Source organism: Hibiscus syriacus, unplaced genomic scaffold (genome assembly GCF_006381635.1).
Source record: "Hibiscus syriacus cultivar Baekdansim isolate YM2019G1 unplaced genomic scaffold, ASM638163v2 tig00112243_pilon, whole genome shotgun sequence".
Classification (NCBI taxonomy): domain Eukaryota; kingdom Viridiplantae; phylum Streptophyta; class Magnoliopsida; order Malvales; family Malvaceae; genus Hibiscus; species Hibiscus syriacus.
Genome location: NW_024063280.1, coordinates 371,347 through 392,528, shown reverse-complemented (window position 1 = coordinate 392,528; position 21,182 = coordinate 371,347). Strand labels below are relative to the sequence as shown.

Below are 21,182 nucleotides of genomic sequence, written 5' to 3'. Positions count from 1 at the left end.
TAATTAAGGGTTAATACCTGCTGTGTTTGGAATTTGCAAGTATACAAATTAAAATATTTTTTATTCGAACTCGTCTCTTGAAAATTTCTATGTATTTTAGATAGAATTTTATATTTCTTTTTTGACAAAAAGGCATCATAATACCCTATTCTTTTGAAAGAAAATTGATGTGGCTCTCATATTAATTTTTTTCAAAGTAGCCCTCCAAATTGAAAATTAAATCCATTGTAGTCCTTCGATCAATGTTTTTCGTTGTTGACCGTTACGGTATTGGCGTTGCAGTTCATGATGCTGACATGGTAGTTCACAGTGCACTCATCTCGACAGGTTAACTATGAGGGGTTGTTCTGATATCAGATCGCTTCCTGAAGTTAAAACGTTGAAGAGATCGAACATCAAAAGTTGCATAAGTCTTGGATTATTCCAAAATATTATTGTATACATCACTTGAATCCTTGAGAATAGAGGGCAGTGAGTGTCATCCGGTTTTAGAATTATGTTTGCCATTAGGATCGTTTCCTTTGCTAAAACGTGCTACTATAGAGGGATGTGAAGACTTGAAGTTTATTGGTGCTTTAGGGGGCATTCAACGCCACCATCCAGCGTGTCTCGATTCTTTGTTCATCGAACACTGCCCAAATTTGATATCGTTGAGAATTGAAGACGGATTATGTGTCACCAATTTGACGGAACTTTGGCTTCATGATTGCAGAAGTTTAAAGTCATTGCCGGAGCAAATGAACTCCGCCTTTCCTTCGTTGGTGTCGTTGAAAATCTTCAACTGTCCGAAGCTTCAGTCCATACCGGCAAAGACATTCCTCCCCTCCCTTTCTCGTCTGGAGATTCGAGGTTGTCCGTTGCTGAAAAAACATTGCCAAAAGGAGAAAGGCAGAGATTGGCCCAACATTTCCCACATCCCTCTCATTAGAATTGACGGTGAACTCATTACATAGAAAGGCAAGGATGGAGTGAGGTGTGCATTTATTTTGCTTGCTTAACAATTTTGAACGTGCTTTCGAGGATTGTTGCCATCAACCACGGCCTACAATGCTCGGAGTTTGGATTTGCTGCACTTCCGGAATCTGCTTGCTCTACTCTTTTAGCTCATTCAAGATGACACCCTTTCTTAGTCTGCTGATTCTTTAAGTTCAAGCATCGTGGATAACTTCTTTGAGCAAGTAAGCTTCGGAAAATCAGATTAAACTTTCCAATAGAATTAGCTTATTCATATTTTTCTGTAAATAAATTCAGAGTTGCAACAACATTTTTTTCGTTTTGGCTTTGTTGCTACTGCTTATCACTTGTTGCTCATTGATTCCCATTTGTTTATCAAACAGTTGATCACCGTCAGTTATTAACTATTGGTATCCGATCTATTCCTCGACTATTCAGGATCGAGAATTTGCAAAAGTTTGTTACAGGAGCGATTTTCTCAATCCAATTTACTTCATTTACAAAAGTCAATCGGTTCGTCTCATTCCACCAGACCAATTAATTGTTGGTGATTTTAAATAATTTTTTTATCTCTTAAATTGACTTTAAATCTTTAAAATTTTAATTATTCTGTGTTCTGGTTTGATTCTTACTCTTAAGTTAAATCTAAACTCTAATAACCCTCCTTGTAATGGATATACTTGATTATTATTTTCAGGTTTGCTCATTTTCACAAATAATGTGTATTAAACATTTTTTGGTATAGCATGATATTTCATGTTCTAAGGGAAATTAGCTGAACTCCAGTCAAAATTATTGCCTAATCTGACTTCTTTTAGAATATCACCCATCTTAGCTGTTGCACTAGCCCTACATTATAACCTCGTCTGCACTATTTCCTGTTGGCGAGCCATTTTTATGAAATTGTTTTCAACCATCTTTTTGTAACAGGAGCTGTTTTAGATGCAGCTGTGATATTGTTCACGGGTTATTTTTTCTCATCAATACATTTTGAACTGGGTTCTTGATTGCTGCAGTCATTGAATCGTTGACGTTTTCGGTTTACGATCCTTGTTGGTCTGAAAGGCAGGAAGCAATCAAATCATTGAGCGTGAGATACAGTGATTTATGGAAAATTCTTTCTGAGTAAGCTTTGAACTGACTTGATTTCTTGAATTAGAATAGATATGCATTTGATTTTGTCCAGCCACATAGGTGTTCTTTTCTCTTTCCCCGTCCAGAGAAATGGTGTTTTAACATATATCGTTTAGTTTGACTGTTTTCGTGTTAGTCTTATCGTATAGCTTGGATTGTAGCTCTGACAAGTATTCTCTGGCTTTCACTATGCTCTAGCCCCTTTCTTCTAGCTTAACTTGCTGTTTATGTGAATGGAATTCTCTTTTGTTTGTATCTGTGCGTGGTTTAATTTCATAGACATAACCAGTCGTGTTACAATTTACAGCAAAAATGAAGAGAATGCCTTCGTGAGACAGAATAACAGGTTTTCTCCAAAGCCATATTTTTTCTGAGTAAGTTCAAACTTCCATGTTTTTTTGGTTACCAATAGAAACAGAACCACTGGTGCTAATTGGTTTTGAATGCAGTTTAATGGATTATGATGCTCTATATCATTTTCCTTTTTGAGGCACAAGCTCTATATTATGCATTTTATTTGGTTTTCTTCAATTTGTTCTGCAGGCTTCATGAACATTTAGAAGAAGTTATCTATCCGAAAGGTGATCCTGATGCTATTTCAATTAGCAAGAGAGATGTTGAACTTCGTTCTCCAGATACATGTATCAATGATACTATCATTGACTTCTATATTATGTAAGCGTGAAAGGGATACTCTATGTTCTTGGTTTTCGTCTTCATGTTCTGAATGTTAACCTATTTTATATCTCTGCTTGTCTTCAACCTTGGGGATTCATAGATAAGATATATGTGCGGTATAGTTATGGCTTTGGAAGCATTTCTCGTCTTTTATCACCATGTCTTCTTGGTTCAGCCTCTGTAGTTATTCTGCATTTATGGAGTACCAACTTTTTTCTCTTTTATTTCAAAATGTTTAACTCTTTTTTCTAACAGTGCCCACAAAGCCACAGTTGTAATGGCAAAGGTTGTTGTATGCTGGCACCTTGGCTTGGTTTTCGTCTTCATGTTCTGAATGTTAACCTATTTTATATCTCGAATGTGCTTGTCTTCAACCTTGAGGATTCATAGATTGAGAATTCATAGATAAGATATATGTGCGGTATGGTTATGGCTTTGGAAGCATTTCTCGTCTTTTATCACCATGTGTTCTTGGTTCAGCCTAAGTAGTTATTCTGCATTTATGGAGTACCAACCTTTTTCTCTTTTATTTCAAAATGTTTAACTCTTTTTTCTAACAGTCCCTATGTTTAGTTTATGATCCCAAGCTATTGTGTTATTTTCTGCATTTGTTCCATTTCATACTGTGATCTGGGCTTATACAATCGACAACTCAAATGATCATCTCGAGATCCACAGCTAAGCCCCTAAATTAAAATCATAATCATGATAGATGTCTAAGTGCCTTGTGGGAGTTAATGAGAAACCTTCCCTATGTTTAGTTTATGATCCCAAGCTATTGTGTTTTTTCTGCATTTGTTCCGTTTCCTGACTTGAAAGGACTGATGTTTTGTTCTGATCCATTTAACAGATATTTGAAGAACAAAATTCCACCCGAGGAGCAACATAGGTTCCACTTTTTCAATAGTTTTTTTTCCTTAGCAAGCTTGCTGATCTGGGTAAGGGTTTATCTGATGATTGTCAAGCCAGATCAGCATATCAACGTGTTCATAAATGGACGAGGAAAGCGGATATCTTTGAAAAGGATTACATTTTCATTCCTGTCATCTCTATGACATCCTGCATTGGAGTTTGATTGTCATCTGTCATCCTGGTGAAGTGGGTAAACTCAAAGGCAAGATTGTAATTCAGTGTCTCAGCATATCATAGCAACTAGGATTGTCTCCACTTCAACCTTTTTCAGCTGTCGTGCAGATGATGTAACTGAAAATTTGCTTAAAGTTCCTTGCATCTTGCACATCGATTCAATTAGAGGAAGCCATAGGGGCCTTAAGAACCCTTTCCAGAGGTAATTTCTTCATGATTGTATTCATATGTAGTTACGATGCTTTTGTTCTGTTAGCATGTCGTGTGACCTGCTTTTATTAGAAAGTATCCAAGCTCGTGTTGCAAAACTAATTGATTGTATGCATGCATGTATTTATATTTCCCCCCTCTATGATTCAGCTGACACAACAGGAAAATTCATTTGGCTGTGGCCTCTTCTTACTGCATTACGTGGAACTCTTTCTTCTTCAAGCACCAACCAACTTCTCCCCTTTTAAGATAACAGAATCCTCCAGCTTTGTAAGTACTGTGATCGTTTTCTTCAATATTTGAACTTGCATAATGTTATTCCTTCTGCAAAAAGTTTATCATTGTTTTCGACTTCGCCGTTTTACTCGTTATTACTGCTTGATCGTCTCTGCTTGCTGCCAATCTAGTCTTCTGTTGCAAATAACTTAGCATTGTTGCTATCCTATCTTACTTGTACATCACCTTTCCATCTTAGGAAACTCCAATCCCCTTTCTCTTTTCAATTCGAAAAATGTAGACAGGATTTCGTGTTCAGCTTTTCTAATATTATATTTGGCTCGGCTTAATGCGAATCGGTTTCCTCCTGCTGCGGCTTCTTTGAAACGTGGTCGTACCAAGAAGTTAATCTACGGAATCCTGGAGGAGCAATCCTGTTGTCCACCGCCAGCTGATAGCATCTATAAATAGTCATCCTCCCTTTTACCCTTCCACGGTGAGCAAGAACCAGGAGCACAAGCTATTGACCAGATTGGCAATTCAGCTGAAACATGTCATGATCATTCTGATGTAAACGATTTTGCACTCTCTGATGCATCCCCTACAGCAAGTCTACAAGGTCGGAAAGACTCGGGGGGAGATTTCTGATTGCTACGAGGTGGGAACTTGATGGATCTTGAGGTATCCTCCACCCATGGGGGGAAACTGTTGCAACTATATCGTCCGAGAACTCGGATGAAGATTACTCTGATTGTATTGTTGAAGGTCCTCAAGGGTCTAGTGGCATCATAGTACATGACATTTAGAGTACATGTTCCATTTGTACTCGAAAAAGCACATTTCCACTCTATCCCATCAATGAGCAGATCCGACCGTCAAATCCGGTTCCGATGATCGACGGAGGAGATCGCATGTCCGAACGCGATGAGCAGCCAGTCACAAATGTTCCGAAGGCATGTACGAGTGCAGGAAAGCATGAAGCCTTTCAAAGGAGTTTCATTTCTGATCCCATCGACAAACGGATTCGAATATCGTATTCTGTCCGAATGACATTTCGACGCCGGTCATCGTGTAGGTGAAGATGATAAACAGTCGGCCACAAAGTTTCTTTAGGTATTGGCATCATGTAATAAACTTTAGTGACAATATATTTCATAACGCCATTAAATAGCTTTAGTTAAATTAAATTATTTAATATTTTAAAAATATTCATTAAATTAATTTTTTAATCTTATTTATTAAACTTTTTTTAAAATGTCATATGATCTTTTGAAACAAGTCTATTTATTAAACTATTAATTTAATTATTAAACCAAAAGAATAGAGATTAAAAGGGTAAACTACCCATTTAATATCTAAACTATTAGTTTTGGTTCATTTTAGTATCTAAACTTTTAATTTTTTTCTTCAAAATATACATAATTTTAGTTTTTTTTGTTTCGTTTTAGTATCCGCTGTTAAAAACTTAACGGATGGGCTGACATGGCATAACTCCGGTGGACGGATGACCAATCCGAATAGTGGAACACGAGATAGTGATGAGTCGACCAATATAATCCAGTTTCAGACTCATCTGACGGTTGACGACAGAGATCGAAGAATGAAAAAAATTAAAGAATCCATCGATTTTGGGAGATTGAAGAATTTTCTGATGAGACCGAGGCCAAAATTACGTTTAGGGAGTCAGAAAGGTGCTATCTAGAAAGTTTAGATTTCATCGAACGACAGATAGGACGATCGACTACTATAGATGCGATAACTGATGAGATGGTTCTTTAAGTTTTTAACGACTGATACTAAAATAAAAAAAATAAATGTTAGGTATGATTTAAAAAAAAATTAAAAATTTATATATTAAAACAGATTAAAATTGATAGTCTAAATACTAAATACTTAATTTACCCTATTAAATATATGTGTTTTAATAGATATGGATATGGATGTGGCCAAGTGTCAAGTGTTAATTATAAAATATTTATTCCAAAGCAACTGAAGCCTGGAAACAGCAAAATAAAAAACATAGCTTTATCTGAGCTCCGAATTGCCTACCACCCATTCCAGCAATTACCCACAAAGATTTGTCCTTTTGATTTCGTAGCAGAGGAAAATAGCATGGAAGTAGGCGGCCATTGTTAACTTTCAGTTTCTTTCTCTCTTTTCGATGGCTTCAATTCGATCTCCAACGCCTCCCAGTCTCACTTTCTCGACCCACCATTTCCCTTCCTTCAAAACACCCTTCTTTCACCCTGCTTCCACCTCCATGAGGTTCCCCCATTCCACTCTTTGCCGCTGCTCTAACGGCGATTCCAATGGGAATTCCGTTAACTGGAGATGGGACTCCGCAATTCAAGACGTGTTCCAGAACACCGTCAAGCGATTCTATTCCTACGTGAACCCTTTCAGGAAACAACCCACCGCCGCCGGAGATGCTGTGAACGACGCCGTTGAGGGGAAACAAGAAGAGGACGATCGTGATTGGGATTGGGATCGGTGGAAAATGCATTTCGATCAAGTCGATGAACAGGAACGTCTCGTCTCCCTTTTAAAGGTATTTCACGAATTTATGCCTTTTTTTTGATTGGGAGACTTCAATTTCAAGTTTTGATGGCGTTTTCTCTTTGAACAGACGCAATTAAATGAAGCTGTGCGTAGAGAAGATTATGAGGATGCTGCTAGGTTAAAGGTTGCAATTGCAGCTGCATCTAGGAACGATACTGTTGGTAGAGTCATATCACATTTAAATGTACAAATTCGATTTCTTTTCATTTTATTAACCCTTTTTTTAAAGGAAAAAAAAAGATGGAGTTCCCCCTTTTTCTTTCTGACCTGTTTTCTTGTGACTTCAGAGAGCAGTAATGGAAGAACGTTTCATGGATGCTGCATTTTTAAGAGATAATGCTGGTGCTGGATTAGTATGTTAACCCTTTTTTGTGTTTCTTTAGAATGAAAGAAAAAAAGTAGACACTTCTTTTAGTGAATAAGTATAAATTGTTTGGTTTTTATGGTTCTGGATTCCAGGTTGGATGGTGGGCTGGTCTTCCTAATGATGCCAAAGATCCTTACGGTCTAATTATACGAATTACTGCCGAACATGGTAGATATGTCGCCAGGAGTTTTAGTCCTAGGTAATCACTCCCTTGTTTTGGATGTATAATTGATCATTGGTATGCTGGTCTGCACTTGTGCTACTATTTCAGTTCAGCTCTTTTATGGAGCATTTCTTGTTTACATTTTTTGCAGTGGCTCCGGTTCTGTTATACTTCTTGCTTGTAATTATCGGTTTGTGATTTTGATTGATTGTTTCCGACACTGTTTGTCTGAATCTCTTTTCTTTCAGGCAGCTCTCTACCGCCTCAGCTGGTATACCTTTGTTTGAGATCTTTCTTACTATAAATAAGAAAGGTGAATACAAACAACAGGTATCATTTGTTTCTGTTATTCTTTCCCCATGTCTGTGTTGTTTCTGATGTTTGAATTGTAAATATTTTATTTGACAGTAAATTTATCTGATAAGTTGACGGAAAACCTGGATGCTCTATAGTTGTGTGCATGGATCTGATAATTATAATTCATCTGGCATTTTTTGTCTTGGTGATCCTTTATTGAAGCTATTAAATATCTAACCCAATGTCATCAATTGAATTGACCAATGCTTATTAGATTATTATGCAGGCCTAGTTCTGAGAGGCATTAGTTCAGTGAGCCATCGACATGCTTGTTACTTGTAGCAAGCTTAAAAAGAATGAAAATGATTCTGTTCTTGGAAATGTATTTAATAATACCCTTGTGTGTTCCAGGCACCTTATTCTGCATTTGTGATTTTAAATTTGCAGTAGCGTTTAATGTTTCATAAATGTAATCTTATTTGGTGTTTTCAGGCCGTGTATTTGAAAAGGAGAAGAGTTTTCCAAGATTCTTCAACGGTGCCTCCAAAAACATCTGGAGTCCCCAGCCGCTTGGCTCCATCAGACCCCACCAAAGACAAAACTGATCTTTTTGTTGTCAGTACTGAAGATGGTGTTGATGAAGAAGATGATAATGAAGATGATGAATCTGATGAGGGTGAGGGACTAACTGGTTTCCAAAATGTATTACGAGATATGATTCCTGGTGCAAAGGTCAAGGTTGTGGAAGTTACTGCACCTGGGAAAGTAGACCCAGATTTTATATCCAAGGTAATTGAGCAGATAATAGATGAAGAAGATGAAGAAAAAGGTGCCGAGGTTGAAAGCATAGAAGTGGATGATGAAACTAAGAGTGATGGTGACCAAGACAGAGATCAAATTGAGATGGATGCCAATAGTGGAGTTATTGATAGTGACAGGCGAGGTGAAATTGCAGTTAAAGTTGTTGTTGGTGGTCTTGTACAAAAACTTTCCAGCAGTGTTCCTGCAATAGAATCACTTCGAGTGCCCGCTAAACTAGTGAAAAATGGGCGCCTAATGTTTTCATTTTCTATAGAAAAGGACATAAACCAACAAGAAACCAGTCTCAAGAAAAAGGGTGTGACGGATAGAAAAGCAAAGCTTCCAGGTCAACGCAGTGCAGATGAAATAATGTTCGATCTTGCTAAATTTTTCGGCAGGGAGAAGATACCTTTGAAGGTTAGTCCAATATATTAGATAAATATCTGATGAAATCGTGTTCTACATGCCATTTTCCGTTTAAGTTTCTTCCATTGGATGCTTGGTTTGTTAACTAATTTCTAGTTTTCAACCATGCAGGTGCTCAAAGATGTTGGTGAATTGATAAATGTTACTCTGAATCAAGCTCAAAATCGTCAACCGCTATCTGGATCTACCACTTTCCGTCGCATTGAGACTGCAGCATCACCTGATCCCCTAAATGGTAATTTGTAACACCATTGTTGATGTTCGCTGATGCTTTTATGAAATGATCATTTATTCTCTCTCTCTCTCTCGCTCTCTCTGTGTGTGTGTGTGTGTGTGTGTGTGTGTTTGTGTTTAGGCTACATTATGCAATTCTCTGCTCTGTATGTTTTGTCATCATGGTTATTCACATGTATCATAGAATTATTGTATTTACAGTATGCTTGTTTGATCAGGATTATATATCGGGACACATGGGCTTTACACTTCAGAAGTCATTCATCTTAAGCGCAAATTTGGTCAGTGGCAAGGGGATAGTGGGACTAAGGAGCCTTTAGATCTTGAATTTTATGAATATGTGGAGGCGGTAAAATTAACTGGAGATCCTTATGTACCAGCAGGCCAGGTGATTTCATTATTTAATTTAACTCTCTTATGATCAGAAGCACTCTGGAGCTATCAAAGTATATCATTTAGTTTTGCATTGCCTAATTATGCTTGGATGTGAATGCAGCTGAGTCATTATCGTCTTTAACTTAGTTGTACTTCCCTACCTTCCCCATGTATGTTTCTTGGTTGTGTATATGAATATCTTTGCAGTGCATCTGTTTTTAACGAGGCTTCCTATTTCTATCAAAAAAAATAAAATCTTTGCAGTGCATCTATTTTTATTTGGTTTGTCTCCTAAAACCTTGGAATATCTGCAGGTGGCATTTCGTGCCAGAGTTGGTAAAAGATATCAGCTCCCACATAATGGGATAATTCCTGAAGAATTCGGAGTGGTACATTTTTTTTAGTGAACATTGATAACTTGTAAAGCTTGAATTTTTTATATAACTTTTGAAGTTTTATCTTTGATACCTGCTTCAAATGATAAGAAGGTTCCGTGGTCTTATTTTCAACTCAGGTTGCTCGATATAAAGGACAGGGGCGGCTTGCTGAGCCAGGCTTTCGAAATCCTCGATGGGTTGATGGCGAACTTGTTATTCTTGATGGAAAGGTTTGTCTCTTGTTTTGTTCGCGTGTTTGATTTGATGTCTTTTATTGTCAAATGGTTACTGATCGTCTGATATTCTGACTTGCTAATTTGAACAGTGCATCAAAGGAGGGCCCGTAGTTGGATTTGTATATTGGGCCCCTGAATATCAATTCTTGGTATTCTTTAATCGCCTAAGGCTTCAACAATAGTCTGTTGTACATAGTATTTGAGCATGTTTATCTTTGGTTCAAATAACACGGGGTAAGTACTTCCTCACTGCAAAGATATGTAAGAAACTTATCTAGTAATCACATTAAATATGGTTTGAACGTGATAATTTTCCTAAACGCTCTAATACCTTCTTCATGTGAACTTCGTTGAGGCATGTGGCATCAATTATAGTGTGTAAAATCGATCACGTGCCATGTTTTGTGAACTAATTTCTGTATTCAGGTCATGTTGATCAAGTAAATTTCTGATTTTGCTACCTCCTTCCTGGTCCAGTCATGCTTGCTGTTCTCTATTCGTGAAGGATAAAAGAGATTATTGAAGTTCCCATAATGTTGCTTTGAACCTCAATAAATGGCTTCAAACTGTAGCTAAATAATAGATATTGTTGCATGCAGATATGGGCGCATAACTTTCATTATACACTGTATATAAATGCGTTGTTTTTGTGTGTGCATGACTACGTAAACGACATTATCTATATTAATTGGATGATCCATCCATCTCGATAGCGGAACTTGATTCACATGCTCTTACGATGATTGTTATTCGTAAGTTTGGTATCGATTTGTGCTGTGAAGAATAATCAGATTAATGGTACCATTTTTGTTAGATTTCTTCGCCATTTCTGTAAATATTCAGTATTGAAAGCTCCCTTCTTTCTGTGTAATTTGCAGTTCAACATGATACGTCTCACTGAACTGTAGAGCGACAAAGAAGGGAAGAGATTCTAGCTTATATTTCAACTTCTTACTTATTGGTTCTGAGTATCGACTCTGGAGAAGTCACCACGAAGCTTCGTAAGATCCGGCGAGAAGAAAACCATTCAGTCTTTCAGGAAGTACTGTTTTCTTTGGATATCGATCGATCTAGTAATTATATCGTAGCATCCAATAAATTCTGAAATTACAACCCTATTGGAATCCTCATAGCCACCATAGGTTGATAAGATCCAAATGATCATAGTTGGGAGTTAGGACCAGTGAAATCCAGGCTTTGGAATGGCCTTAGCTTATGAGCTTCAAAATCACACTGTAAATTATCTCCGTTTTTTTGTTTCTTAACTACTAAAAGAGCCCTTGAACTAGTTTACTTTTGTTGAACAAGTCCTTATACTCTTGTTGTTTTCATATAAGCCCTTATACCTTGAACTATTCTATATCAGAATTTCTTGATGCAAAAAAGAGAGGATCCATACATGCATGTTTTTCCTTATCAAGACAAGGGTCGAACAACTTACGCTCAAGCTTGGCTCTGAAAACAGGACTAGCCGGGTGTATTGAAAGCTATATATAAGCACATTCCAAATGAACAGGGAACCGTTCTAGGCGGCTGCTCGGCCTTGAGACAGACAAGCCTAAAAATGATGAAGCCATATGTTGGATTCCGTTATGGCTTTGTATTGTATGCGTTAAAGACAGTCTGAAAATTATGCGTCAAAGACGGTCTGAAAATTATGCGTCAAAGTCGGTCTGAAAATGCTGAGAATTTGTGTCGAAAAACCAGCGTTCCTCTTCACATCATCCATCTTTTGGTTTACTTAATGGTTCAAAGGCTGCATCAACTGATGATGGTAACATCAGTTTCACATTTAACCCCAAGCACGGTTGGCATAGTGTCTGAATCTAATGCATCAGCATCAGCATCAGCATCAGGCAAAGCCATCTGTTAACGGAGAGGCGCAGAATATTATGTCAGTGGATGAAATTTATATAGCCTCCGAGTATCTCGGCAAATACATAGCCATTAAGGAATCCAACATATACGGCTTTGGCACCATTGTTGTAACCGAAAGGGAGGATAAGAAATTCAAGACAAAGCTGGTGGATTGGATTCCGGAACTGTGAGGGAAAAACAGTCTTTTAGATGGTGCAGATTCACGATTGTACGGCAATTACGACACTGATCGAGTGAAACGACTGCTCTTAGTTGGGCTGGCTTGTGCTCACCCAGACTATTTTGCCCGCCCATCGTTAACGCTGGCTATTGATGTCCTCGGTTTCAAAGCTCCGCAGCCCTTGCTACCACCGGAGCATTGAGAACATTGAATTATCATTCATTTTTTTTGTATAATCATCAATTTTCAATTTATTTGTCAACTAATTCGGATTAGGTAATGCAAAGGCGATTGTTGGTATTGAATTATCATTCTTTAGTTCGCCCCGACTTGATTAAATATCTAACAAATTCTTATATTTTTTAATTTAAATATTTAGTTTTACATTAACCAAAATAATATTATATCAAAATCTATCAAACATAAAATAATTTTACAAGGGTCAGGCCCCTTTGAGCCTTAAGGGAGCTCCGCCCCTGTTGAAGACTATGGATATGGATATGGTGGTGAAAAAGGTTTATGAAATAATTTCTCATTTTCATATCAACTCCAACATCTTAAGATTCATCTTGTTCTTCAAGCTGGCATCCTTGGCATCCACTGCACGTGCAACAGTTTCTAGACCAGAAATGACAAGTCTTCCACGTAAATGCTTCAGCTTTCCAACTCATGAATGCTTGAACCATTGTGGTCCCCTAAAACATAATCTGTTTATCTTTTATTAAACCCTAAAACATAATATGTTAATATTCAAAGATCTTTCAACTCACCCAATCCCTTTGGCATCCTCCCTGTGCGTGTTCTCCTAATATCAAGATAATGCATGTTCACCAATCTCCTCATGTCTTCTGGCAACTCAACAAGTTTGTTGCACTTAAACAATGCTAAGGTCTGCAAATTATACAATGTACACTCAGAGTTTGGTAACCTTGTAATTGATGTTTTTGAAAGATCCAAATTCCGCAAATGCTTCAAATTACCAACTTCCTCTGGCAATTCATCTATATTGACATGCCCGGCCAAAGAAAGAACCCGTAAGCTTGACTTCACCAACAAATCATGCATTAGATCATTGATAACATATGAATTCCAAGGCCATGATGATTCGAGAGTTAGGAATGTACGCTGAGCTTTTGCTTTAGGTACAATCTCAAACTTCTTTCTCAAATCGTAGTCTTCTCGGACATTGGATGAATGACGAGTCCTTTCGGTTATTTCAGAAGAACCACCACTATCTTCTAATCTGCAAATAAATTCTCCGTCGTTATCTTGTTCTTCTACATAACTATTGCCTCTGGGAAACTCTAGAAGACCTTCGGCCATCCATAAGCGAATAAGTTCTTACTTTTCAAACTCATAGTCTTTAGGAAAAATTGAACAAACCACAAAACAACTTTTCAAATGTGACGGAAGATAATGATAACTCCATCTCAGTGCTGGTCGTGGTCTGATGGTGGGTTCGATCAACTTAGGAGGAACACGATCAGAGCCGTAGAAAAATGTGATTCTATTTAACAGGAAATGTTAATCCTGTTAAAATTTGCTGGAAAATGTCATTGTATTAGGGTCTTATGTTGGAGCCTGATGAACAGAAAGACTGATTTTGACAATGGAGGTGGGTCTTGGAAACGGAATCAAACAACCACCACCATTATTTGGCATGGAGATTAGAATCCACAGTGCTTCAGCTTAAAGAATCAGCAGTGTGAGAATGGCTCTCAGGTAAAGAATACAGCATGCACAACTCAGTCTATCCTTGCCGTTCTACATGAAGTGATGGCCGTCAATTATAATGTGAGGGATGTGGGAAATGTTGGACCAATCTCCGACTTTCTCCTTTCGCCAATGTTCCTTCAGCAACGGACAGCCTCGAATGGACAAGCGAGACAGAGAGGGAAGGGGCATCTTTTCCGGCGCAGACCGAAGCTTCGGACAGTTGTTGATATTCAACTGAGAAAGAGAGGTGAGGTGTTGAAGGCCCCTGTAATCGAAACGCTCCAGATTTTGAAGATTATTGACAGACAGAGATTCAAGAGAAGAGGGTAACGTAAGTTCATCCGGAAAACATTCCATGTCCAACTCTTGACCTGAGAAACAGAAATACGAAAGTGAAGGGAGCCTTTGCAAACTCCATTCCCTTTTCCCACAGATCAAGCTCCCAACTAGTTTATCACTCCCAAAGATTCTGATTTCTTTTAATTTGGAGGGCAAACCCGCTTTTGGAACCGATTCTATTTCTGGACAATTTTCTATTTCTAACGACACCAGGGATGGAAAGACTGACTTCATTTGCTCCGGTAATGACTTTAAACCTATGCAATCCCAAAGCCAAAGTCGGGTCAAATTGGTGACACATAATCCATCTTCAATTCCCAACGATATCAAGTTTAGGCATGATGCGATAGTCAAAGAATCGAGACATGCTGGATGCTGGCGATGAGCGCCTCCTAAAGCACCAATAAACTTCATGTCTTCACATCTCCTTATAGAAACACGTTTCAGCAAAGGAAACGATCCTAGTGGCAAGCATAATTCTACAATTGGATGACACTTACTGCCCTCCATATTCAAGGATTCAAGGGATGTATACAATAATATTTTCGAATAATCCAAGACTTCGCACCTTCGGATGTCCAATTGCTTCAGCGTCATAGACACAAGAACTTCTGGAAGGGATCTGATATCAGAACAATCCCACATTAGTAACTCGTCGAGATGAGTGCATTGTTGCAAAATATGTTCCAACATGGAATCATTCATAGTTGAACCTCCAATTCGCAACTTTCGAAGTCCGCAAGGCAATGGCTCCAATTGTAATGCATCACATCCACCTAACTCGAGTTCACAGGCACTTGGTGCCATGGGAAGAACACCTCCAAGATTTCCACAATGCTTAATCACAAGTTTCTTTAAAGAATGGAGATCTTTGGGAAGAGACTTGGTTAGCTTCGGACAATCACTAATGCGTAGATCTTGCAGAAGGGGGAATGCTTCATCATCACTCCCACATAACCATACTTCCCACTCTGACATTTTCTCAAAGCATAAGGTTTCAAGAGATACAAATGGTATAGTCGAAGTGTGTCCATTCCCGTAGAACTCACCACCCACTGTAACCACTCCACTGAACCCAGAAATGTAAAGAGATTTCAAAGATGATAATTGCCCAAGTGGTGGCAAAGACTGGCAAAACCTGCAATCTGTTAAACTCAAAGATACCATGTTTGAGTAGGAAGAATGTCCCACCCATTCCGGAAATCTCGTGCCATTATAACTTTTAATAACAAGACCCTCCAAGTTTAAATGAGGCTCCAATTGTTCAAGAACTTCACTATCATGCTTTGAATAATTATCATTATTTGCACCCCATATCAACTCCAACACCTCAAGATTCATCTTATCCTTCAAATTGGCATCTTTGGCATCTACTGCACGTGCAACAGTTTTTAGACCTGAAATGACAATTCCTCCACGTAGATGCTTCACTTTTCCCAACTCATTAATGCTTGAACCATTGTGATCGTCTAAAACATAATCTGTTAATATTCGAAGATCTTTCAACTCACCGAATCCCTCTGGCATCCTTGATAAACGTGTTCCCCTAATATCAAGATAATGCATGTTCACCAATCTCCTCATGTCTTTTGGCAACTCAATAAGTTTGCTGCAGTAAAACAATGTTAAGGTCTGTAAATTAAACAATGCACTCAAAGAGTTTGGCAACCTTTTCATTGATGTTTCTGAGAGATCCAAATTCCGCAAATGCTTCAAATTACCAACTTCTTCCGGCAATTCATTGATATTGAAATACCTAGCAAAAGAAAGAACCCGTAAGCTTGACTTCACCAACAAATCACGCATTAGATCATTGGTAACACATGGACGCCATTGCCATGCTGGTCCAACAGTTAGGAATGTACGCAGAGCTTTTGCTTTAGGTACAGTCTCGAATTTCTTTCTCAAATCATATCGTTCTCGGACATTGGACAAATGATGAGTCTTTTCGGTTATTTCAGAAGAACCACCACTACCTTCTAATCTACAAATAAATTCTCTCGTGACAGATTTAGCCAAGTCACTGATAAGATCGTGCATGATGAAACAAGATTTCCTCCCTTTGGATTGTTGAAAAAACGACCTCAATGTCAGATCTTTGAAGTACTCGTTACCTTGTTCTTCCAGATCGCCATTGTCTCCGGGACAATCTAAAAGACCTTCGGCCATCCATAAGCGAATAAGTTCATCCTTTTGGAATTCATAGTCTTTCGGAAAAATTGAACAATACGCAAAACAACGCTTCAAATGGGAGGGAAGATGATAATAACTCAATCTCAGTGCAGGAAGAATATTGCTCACATCATTTGGTATGTCCCAAAAATTGCTATGTAATATTTTGTTCCATTCAGCAGCGTCTAGTTTGCAACGTAAGAGACCTCCGAGAGTTTTTGCAGCCAGAGGGAGACCGTCACATCTTCTAACAATTGCTTCACCTGTGGCCTTCAGCTTTGGATGATTGCCTGGGTTTGTACCAACAAATGCATGCCTTGCAAATAGCTTCCAGCAATCATCACCGGATAAAGTTTCAAGACGATAAGTTGGAACAGTCTTCATAACATAGGTAACACTTTCATTACGTGTTGTTACAATGATCTTACTGTTTTGTGCCCCATAATTGAAAGGAATTCTGAGCTCCTACCAGTCAACATAATTTTCATTCCAAACATCGTCCAAAACGAATAGAAATTTCTTTCCCGACAGCTTCTCTTTTAGTTGAAGCTGAAGCTGATTTAAGCTCTGGCTATCGTCGCTGCTACGAGTAATCATTTCAAGAAGGGTTTTGGTGACACTGAAAGCATCAAATTCTTCAGAAACACAAACCCATGCTTTGATGTCAAACCAGTCATCCACCCTTGAGTCGTTGTAGATCAATTGAGCAAGGGTGGTCTTTCCCAGACCACCCATACCCACAATGGGAATGACGTCTATAGGATATTCGGTGGGATTTTGAGGGTTCAACAACCTCAATATTTCTTCTTTTTCACCATCTCTGCCATAGACAGCAGACTCATCCACCATAGAAGTTGCAGGTGGTCTTTGAAATGCCTTTTCTCTCCCACAATTTACTTTCAAACACCGGACTGTTATAGTCAAAAATCGTCTTTATTCGAATTTTGTCAAAAATAACAAAATCCCGAAAATCACTCTAAATTGAAATTCGAAAAAAAAATAAGTAATCTCAAAAAAATCCAGCCTAAATCGGATTTAAATTGAATTCCTAATTGACAATCGAAATATTACCATAAATAGTAAAAAAATATCTAATTCTAGTGATTCGGAGGACAAAACGACAGAATTTGAGGTTGAAAAAAAGGTCACATGGAGCGTAGCTCAACGTGGAGAGCGTACGCGTCGAAAAGAGCTTTCCGGATTGGGATCTTATGCGCGATTCTGACACCTGTAGCTAAAGTTATGGCCAAAAGACTAAAACATATGGTATTTCAACACCTCAACATCATCTGTCTCGATCCCCTGCATCATCTTTGAAATGCCTTTTCTCTCCCACAATTTACTTCCAAACGCAGGATGTGTGCTTGGTTGATTAGATACTCTAACCTCCCAAGGATCTCCTTCAGATTCGACACCATCCCATCTTTGAAAGGAATCAAAGAAGAGAAAAAGGAAGTTACCTGCACTACAGCAGTAGTCTGATCATGGGATTCCATCTTGCGTCGAAGAGCTTGAGTTGCAATCTCATCAAGCAGGTCCTCCGCATCATAAACAGCATCTTTGAGCTCAAGAATCCAACTTCGGACATTTGGGTTGGTAATCTGCTTCGTTTCAGCATCATCCAGCAACACTTTCACCGACATCAAGGTAGGCTTCAGTTTGTTGAGAAGCACAGCTTGGAGTTCCTTCTTTCCCCTGATAAAGTTGGAAACATCGGAAGAAACAATCCGATCAAGCAAAACTTCAATGGAAGCCGAGAGAAATGCTTCGCCCACCAAAGCCATTTCTTTTTTCTCTGTGTTTTCTTGGGAAAAAAGGTTTGAAGGAAGAAGAGGAACACAGACACAGTAGCAATTCTAATATTTTTTTGTATTCATCCTCATTACATGGTAGTTGGTAAGTGATGGTAACCAGTATCATACACTAATATTTATCGGGGAATTTTGATTGGAAAGAAAGAAATTAATACTCATTCCTGGAAGTTTGGTTGTAGTTTCTTCATGTATTAAAGTTTTCTCCTTTCAGGGACTTGGTCAATGTTCACAAACCATTGTCTTTCACTCAGTCTGGATTCTTATAATAAAACAACGGTAAATTACATGAGTGGTCACTTTAATTTTTTATTTGTTTATTTTTCTCATCGATTTTCCTGCGAGTGTTATCAATATCTTGTTCTCCTTCCATTGCTCGTTTCCATAGCTCTCTAGTTAGTTTGGGTCGAGTAGACTCGAGGACGGGCCATGTTTGGGACAGGTTCAAGATGGATAGAATCCATTTAAATGTTGGGAGCTTGGTCCCGGGGGCCACTGTCCCTCATTTTTTTTTATTATAGGGTAATTGTGTATAAAGAAATTGTTTTATTGTTTTGTTATTAGTAATACCGTAAGTAGGGATGAGCATCGGTCGGGTTTTTGGCCCACCCGACCCGACCCGAGAACAAAGAATCCTCCACCCAATATCTTATTTGACCCGACCAAAACAAGATTTCACCCGATCCCATATGTAACTTAAAAACGCGACCCGACCCAAAATAATAATAAAAATATTATTTTTATTCAATAAAAATAGTGACTTAATTGAAAACAATAATATATAGAGGGATATTATTGTAATTATTTCTAAATATATAAGGTAAAATTATATATATTTTTTGGGTCGGATATTTTTCACCCAAAACCCAACCCGACCATCACATTTAAAAAATCCGACCCGACCCGAACTTATTTTTTTAATAAAAAAACCTGACCCGATCGGGTCGGACACCGTCAGGTTCGGATCTTATGCCCAACCCTAACTATAAGTGTTAGTAGCAGTATTATTTGTTGGATTTAAACAAATTAACAGCTTTGTTTATTGAGATATAATGATTAAATTTACTTAAATTTCCTCCTCTCACATAGATTTATTTTGTTACAGTTTGTACTTTGTAGTATTGCTAAATTAATTAAACTTATGAATTATAATATAATAATATTATATACAAAAAATTATAGATTTAATTATAATGCACGTTTAAGTTTTTAGTGGTTTTATTTTTAATGAATATTAATTGTGAAAGTATTATTATGGTTTAATTATAAAATGAATTCGAAGAGTTCTAAGTAATATTTATGAAGTACGGAGAATTTTTATAGTGAAATAAATATTCTATTTGCATTATGAGGTCAAAAAAGGAATGAAATTAAAATATTGAGATCCAATGTTCGTTGGTGATGAGAGATTTTGGTTGAATTTAAATGTTATATTAGGTCCAAAACTATACCATTTTTTTCAAATATGTCCTTAATTTTTTTTTCAATTCATCATGTGTAACATTATAAATATTAACATTTTAAGTGTCCCGACCGTAATGATAATTAAAAAATCCAATTAAGTGGTATGTGTCACATTGATATATTTTTAAAAAGTTAATTTAAAAACATAAACAACTAAAATCTAAAAAATAACGACAAATTCTTAAAATCTCTTATTCTAGTTCCCTCTACTCCAACCGCCGGTCATCCATCCATCAGCGACCAACCACCCATACGTCTCCGACCACCCATTGACTGATCATAACCCTTCTATCATTTTAAAACCCAAAATTCTTAAATCCCTACACTTCAATCCCTAAAATCCCAAATACCCAACCCCTTAAATCCCTTTGGTCAATCATTGTAATCAGTCGTTTAGCTGGTTGTGGTAGTCGATCATTTAGCCGTTTGGCCCGTCGGTGATTAAAATAAGGCATGCGAAAAAAAAAGTGATCAGGATATAACTTTTTCAAAATTGATGATCACAATATATCATGTGACAATGATAACTGAAAAAATCGTTAGGACTTAACTGTTAAAATTGATTAAAAGAGTTTAATAAATTCAACTTTTTGACTCCAATACTTAATTAATTTGATGCAAGTTAATTAAATAAAAATTAAAAATGCACTCATTTAACACATTAATTTGTACGGATTAACATTATTTAAATAATTAACACGTTAATTTCTCCATCAAATATTAATGATATATAACTAGATTAACGTTATTTGAATAAGTAAATGATTTGTACGGATTAAGTTATCTCAATAGTTAAAAGAATGATTGTTATTCTTAGACGTCTCAGGCTCAAGCACCAAAAGACTATAAGGGGCTGTTTGGTTCACATCATATCTTATTACCGAGGGAATGAAATTCTCATTCCCCCGTTTGGTTGATCAACATTCTCAGCCCCCGATAATATTTTATTATCAACAGTAGTATTTTGGGGTATATTACCGGGAATGTGATTACCCCCTTCTCTTAGGTATTGTTGGATTACCGGCGTTTTGGACTAAAACGCCCTTAAATTCCCCCCCCAAAAATATCATTCTTCTGTCGTTGAATAATAAAAATTCTACGAAGGTTAAATTACAAATTTATCCTTAAACTATTTTAGATTTAAAAAAAAATCTATAATTAAAATTTTATATGAAGTTCAAGGATTAAAATAAAATTTTACCCTTTCATTAAACCTATTTATCTTTTCAATTTTGTAAAAAAAATTATATAAATTTTATGAATTTAATTTTTTTAAAGAAAATATATAAATTAATTATAGTAATATTATAGTATAATTAAACTTGTTAAAAAACAAATATATAATAAGGACAATTTGGTAAAATATACATTCCAATAATCTTTTATTCCTTTAACCAAACACTGTAATCTTACATTCCTGCTAAACCAACCAAACACAAAATACAACATTCCTAGTAATTAAGGATGGCAAACGGGTATAATTTCATGGATTTCGCATCGTACCCGCTCCAATTGGGGCGGGGATGGGT

General features: G+C 37.2%; 2 protein-coding genes and 1 long non-coding RNA gene across 4 annotated transcripts; 2 read left to right on the top strand and 1 right to left on the bottom strand.

Annotated features, from left to right (window-relative positions):
- The first annotated feature begins 283 nt into the window (after positions 1-283).
- On the top strand, positions 284-2,712 carry LOC120176417. The gene is made up of 3 exons (XR_005521324.1): positions 284-968; positions 1,021-1,024; positions 2,701-2,712. It is a non-coding gene; the product is annotated as an uncharacterized LOC120176417 (long non-coding RNA).
- A 3,559-nt stretch (positions 2,713-6,271) lies between these two features.
- On the top strand, positions 6,272-11,457 carry LOC120176415 (protein EXECUTER 1, chloroplastic-like). Of its 2 annotated transcripts, XR_005521323.1 has the most exons (12): positions 6,272-6,826; positions 6,905-7,021; positions 7,125-7,190; positions 7,297-7,403; positions 7,616-7,697; positions 8,157-8,882; positions 9,003-9,126; positions 9,344-9,513; positions 9,815-9,889; positions 10,015-10,107; positions 10,203-10,347; positions 10,992-11,457. XR_005521323.1 is itself a non-coding variant. In XM_039182843.1 (11 exons), exons 1-11 carry the CDS (start codon positions 6,440-6,442, stop codon positions 10,293-10,295), a joined length of 2,040 nt encoding a protein of 679 aa, XP_039038774.1. In that variant the 5' UTR covers positions 6,272-6,439; the 3' UTR covers positions 10,296-10,387. The 2 variants fall into 2 exon arrangements, 1 of the variants encoding a protein (XP_039038774.1); XM_039182843.1 differs by lacking the exon at positions 10,992-11,457 and having other exon boundaries at positions 10,203-10,387.
- Positions 11,458-13,900: 2,443 nt separating this feature from the next.
- LOC120176405 (putative disease resistance RPP13-like protein 1) lies at positions 13,901-18,162 on the bottom strand. The gene is made up of 3 exons (XM_039182831.1): positions 17,765-18,162; positions 16,845-17,309; positions 13,901-16,775 (listed from the first exon to the last, which is right to left on the bottom strand). The coding sequence occupies exons 1-3, from the start codon at positions 18,160-18,162 to the stop codon at positions 13,916-13,918; spliced, it is 3,723 nt and encodes a 1,240-aa protein (XP_039038762.1). The 3' UTR covers positions 13,901-13,915.
- Positions 18,163-21,182: the final 3,020 nt, after the last annotated feature.

Excerpts from the sequence above, each read along its gene's own strand:
- LOC120176415 (XM_039182843.1), top strand. The coding sequence starts at position 6,440 with ATGGCTTCAATTCGATCTCCAACGCCTCCCAGTCTCACTTTCTCGACC. Across the intron at positions 7,404-7,615 it reads GCCAGGAGTTTTAGTCCTAG|GCAGCTCTCTACCGCCTCAG; the intron begins GTAATCACTCCC and ends CTTTTCTTTCAG. Across the intron at positions 9,514-9,814 it reads CTTATGTACCAGCAGGCCAG|GTGGCATTTCGTGCCAGAGT; the intron begins GTGATTTCATTA and ends GAATATCTGCAG.
- LOC120176405 (XM_039182831.1), bottom strand. The coding sequence starts at position 18,162 with ATGGCTTTGGTGGGCGAAGCATTTCTCTCGGCTTCCATTGAAGTTTTG. Across the intron at positions 17,310-17,764 it reads CTGAAGGAGATCCTTGGGAG|ACGATTTTTGACTATAACAG; the intron begins GTTAGAGTATCT and ends ATTCGAATAAAG. Across the intron at positions 16,776-16,844 it reads GAAAATTATGTTGACTGGTA|TGTTACCTATGTTATGAAGA; the intron begins GGAGCTCAGAAT and ends ACGTAATGAAAG.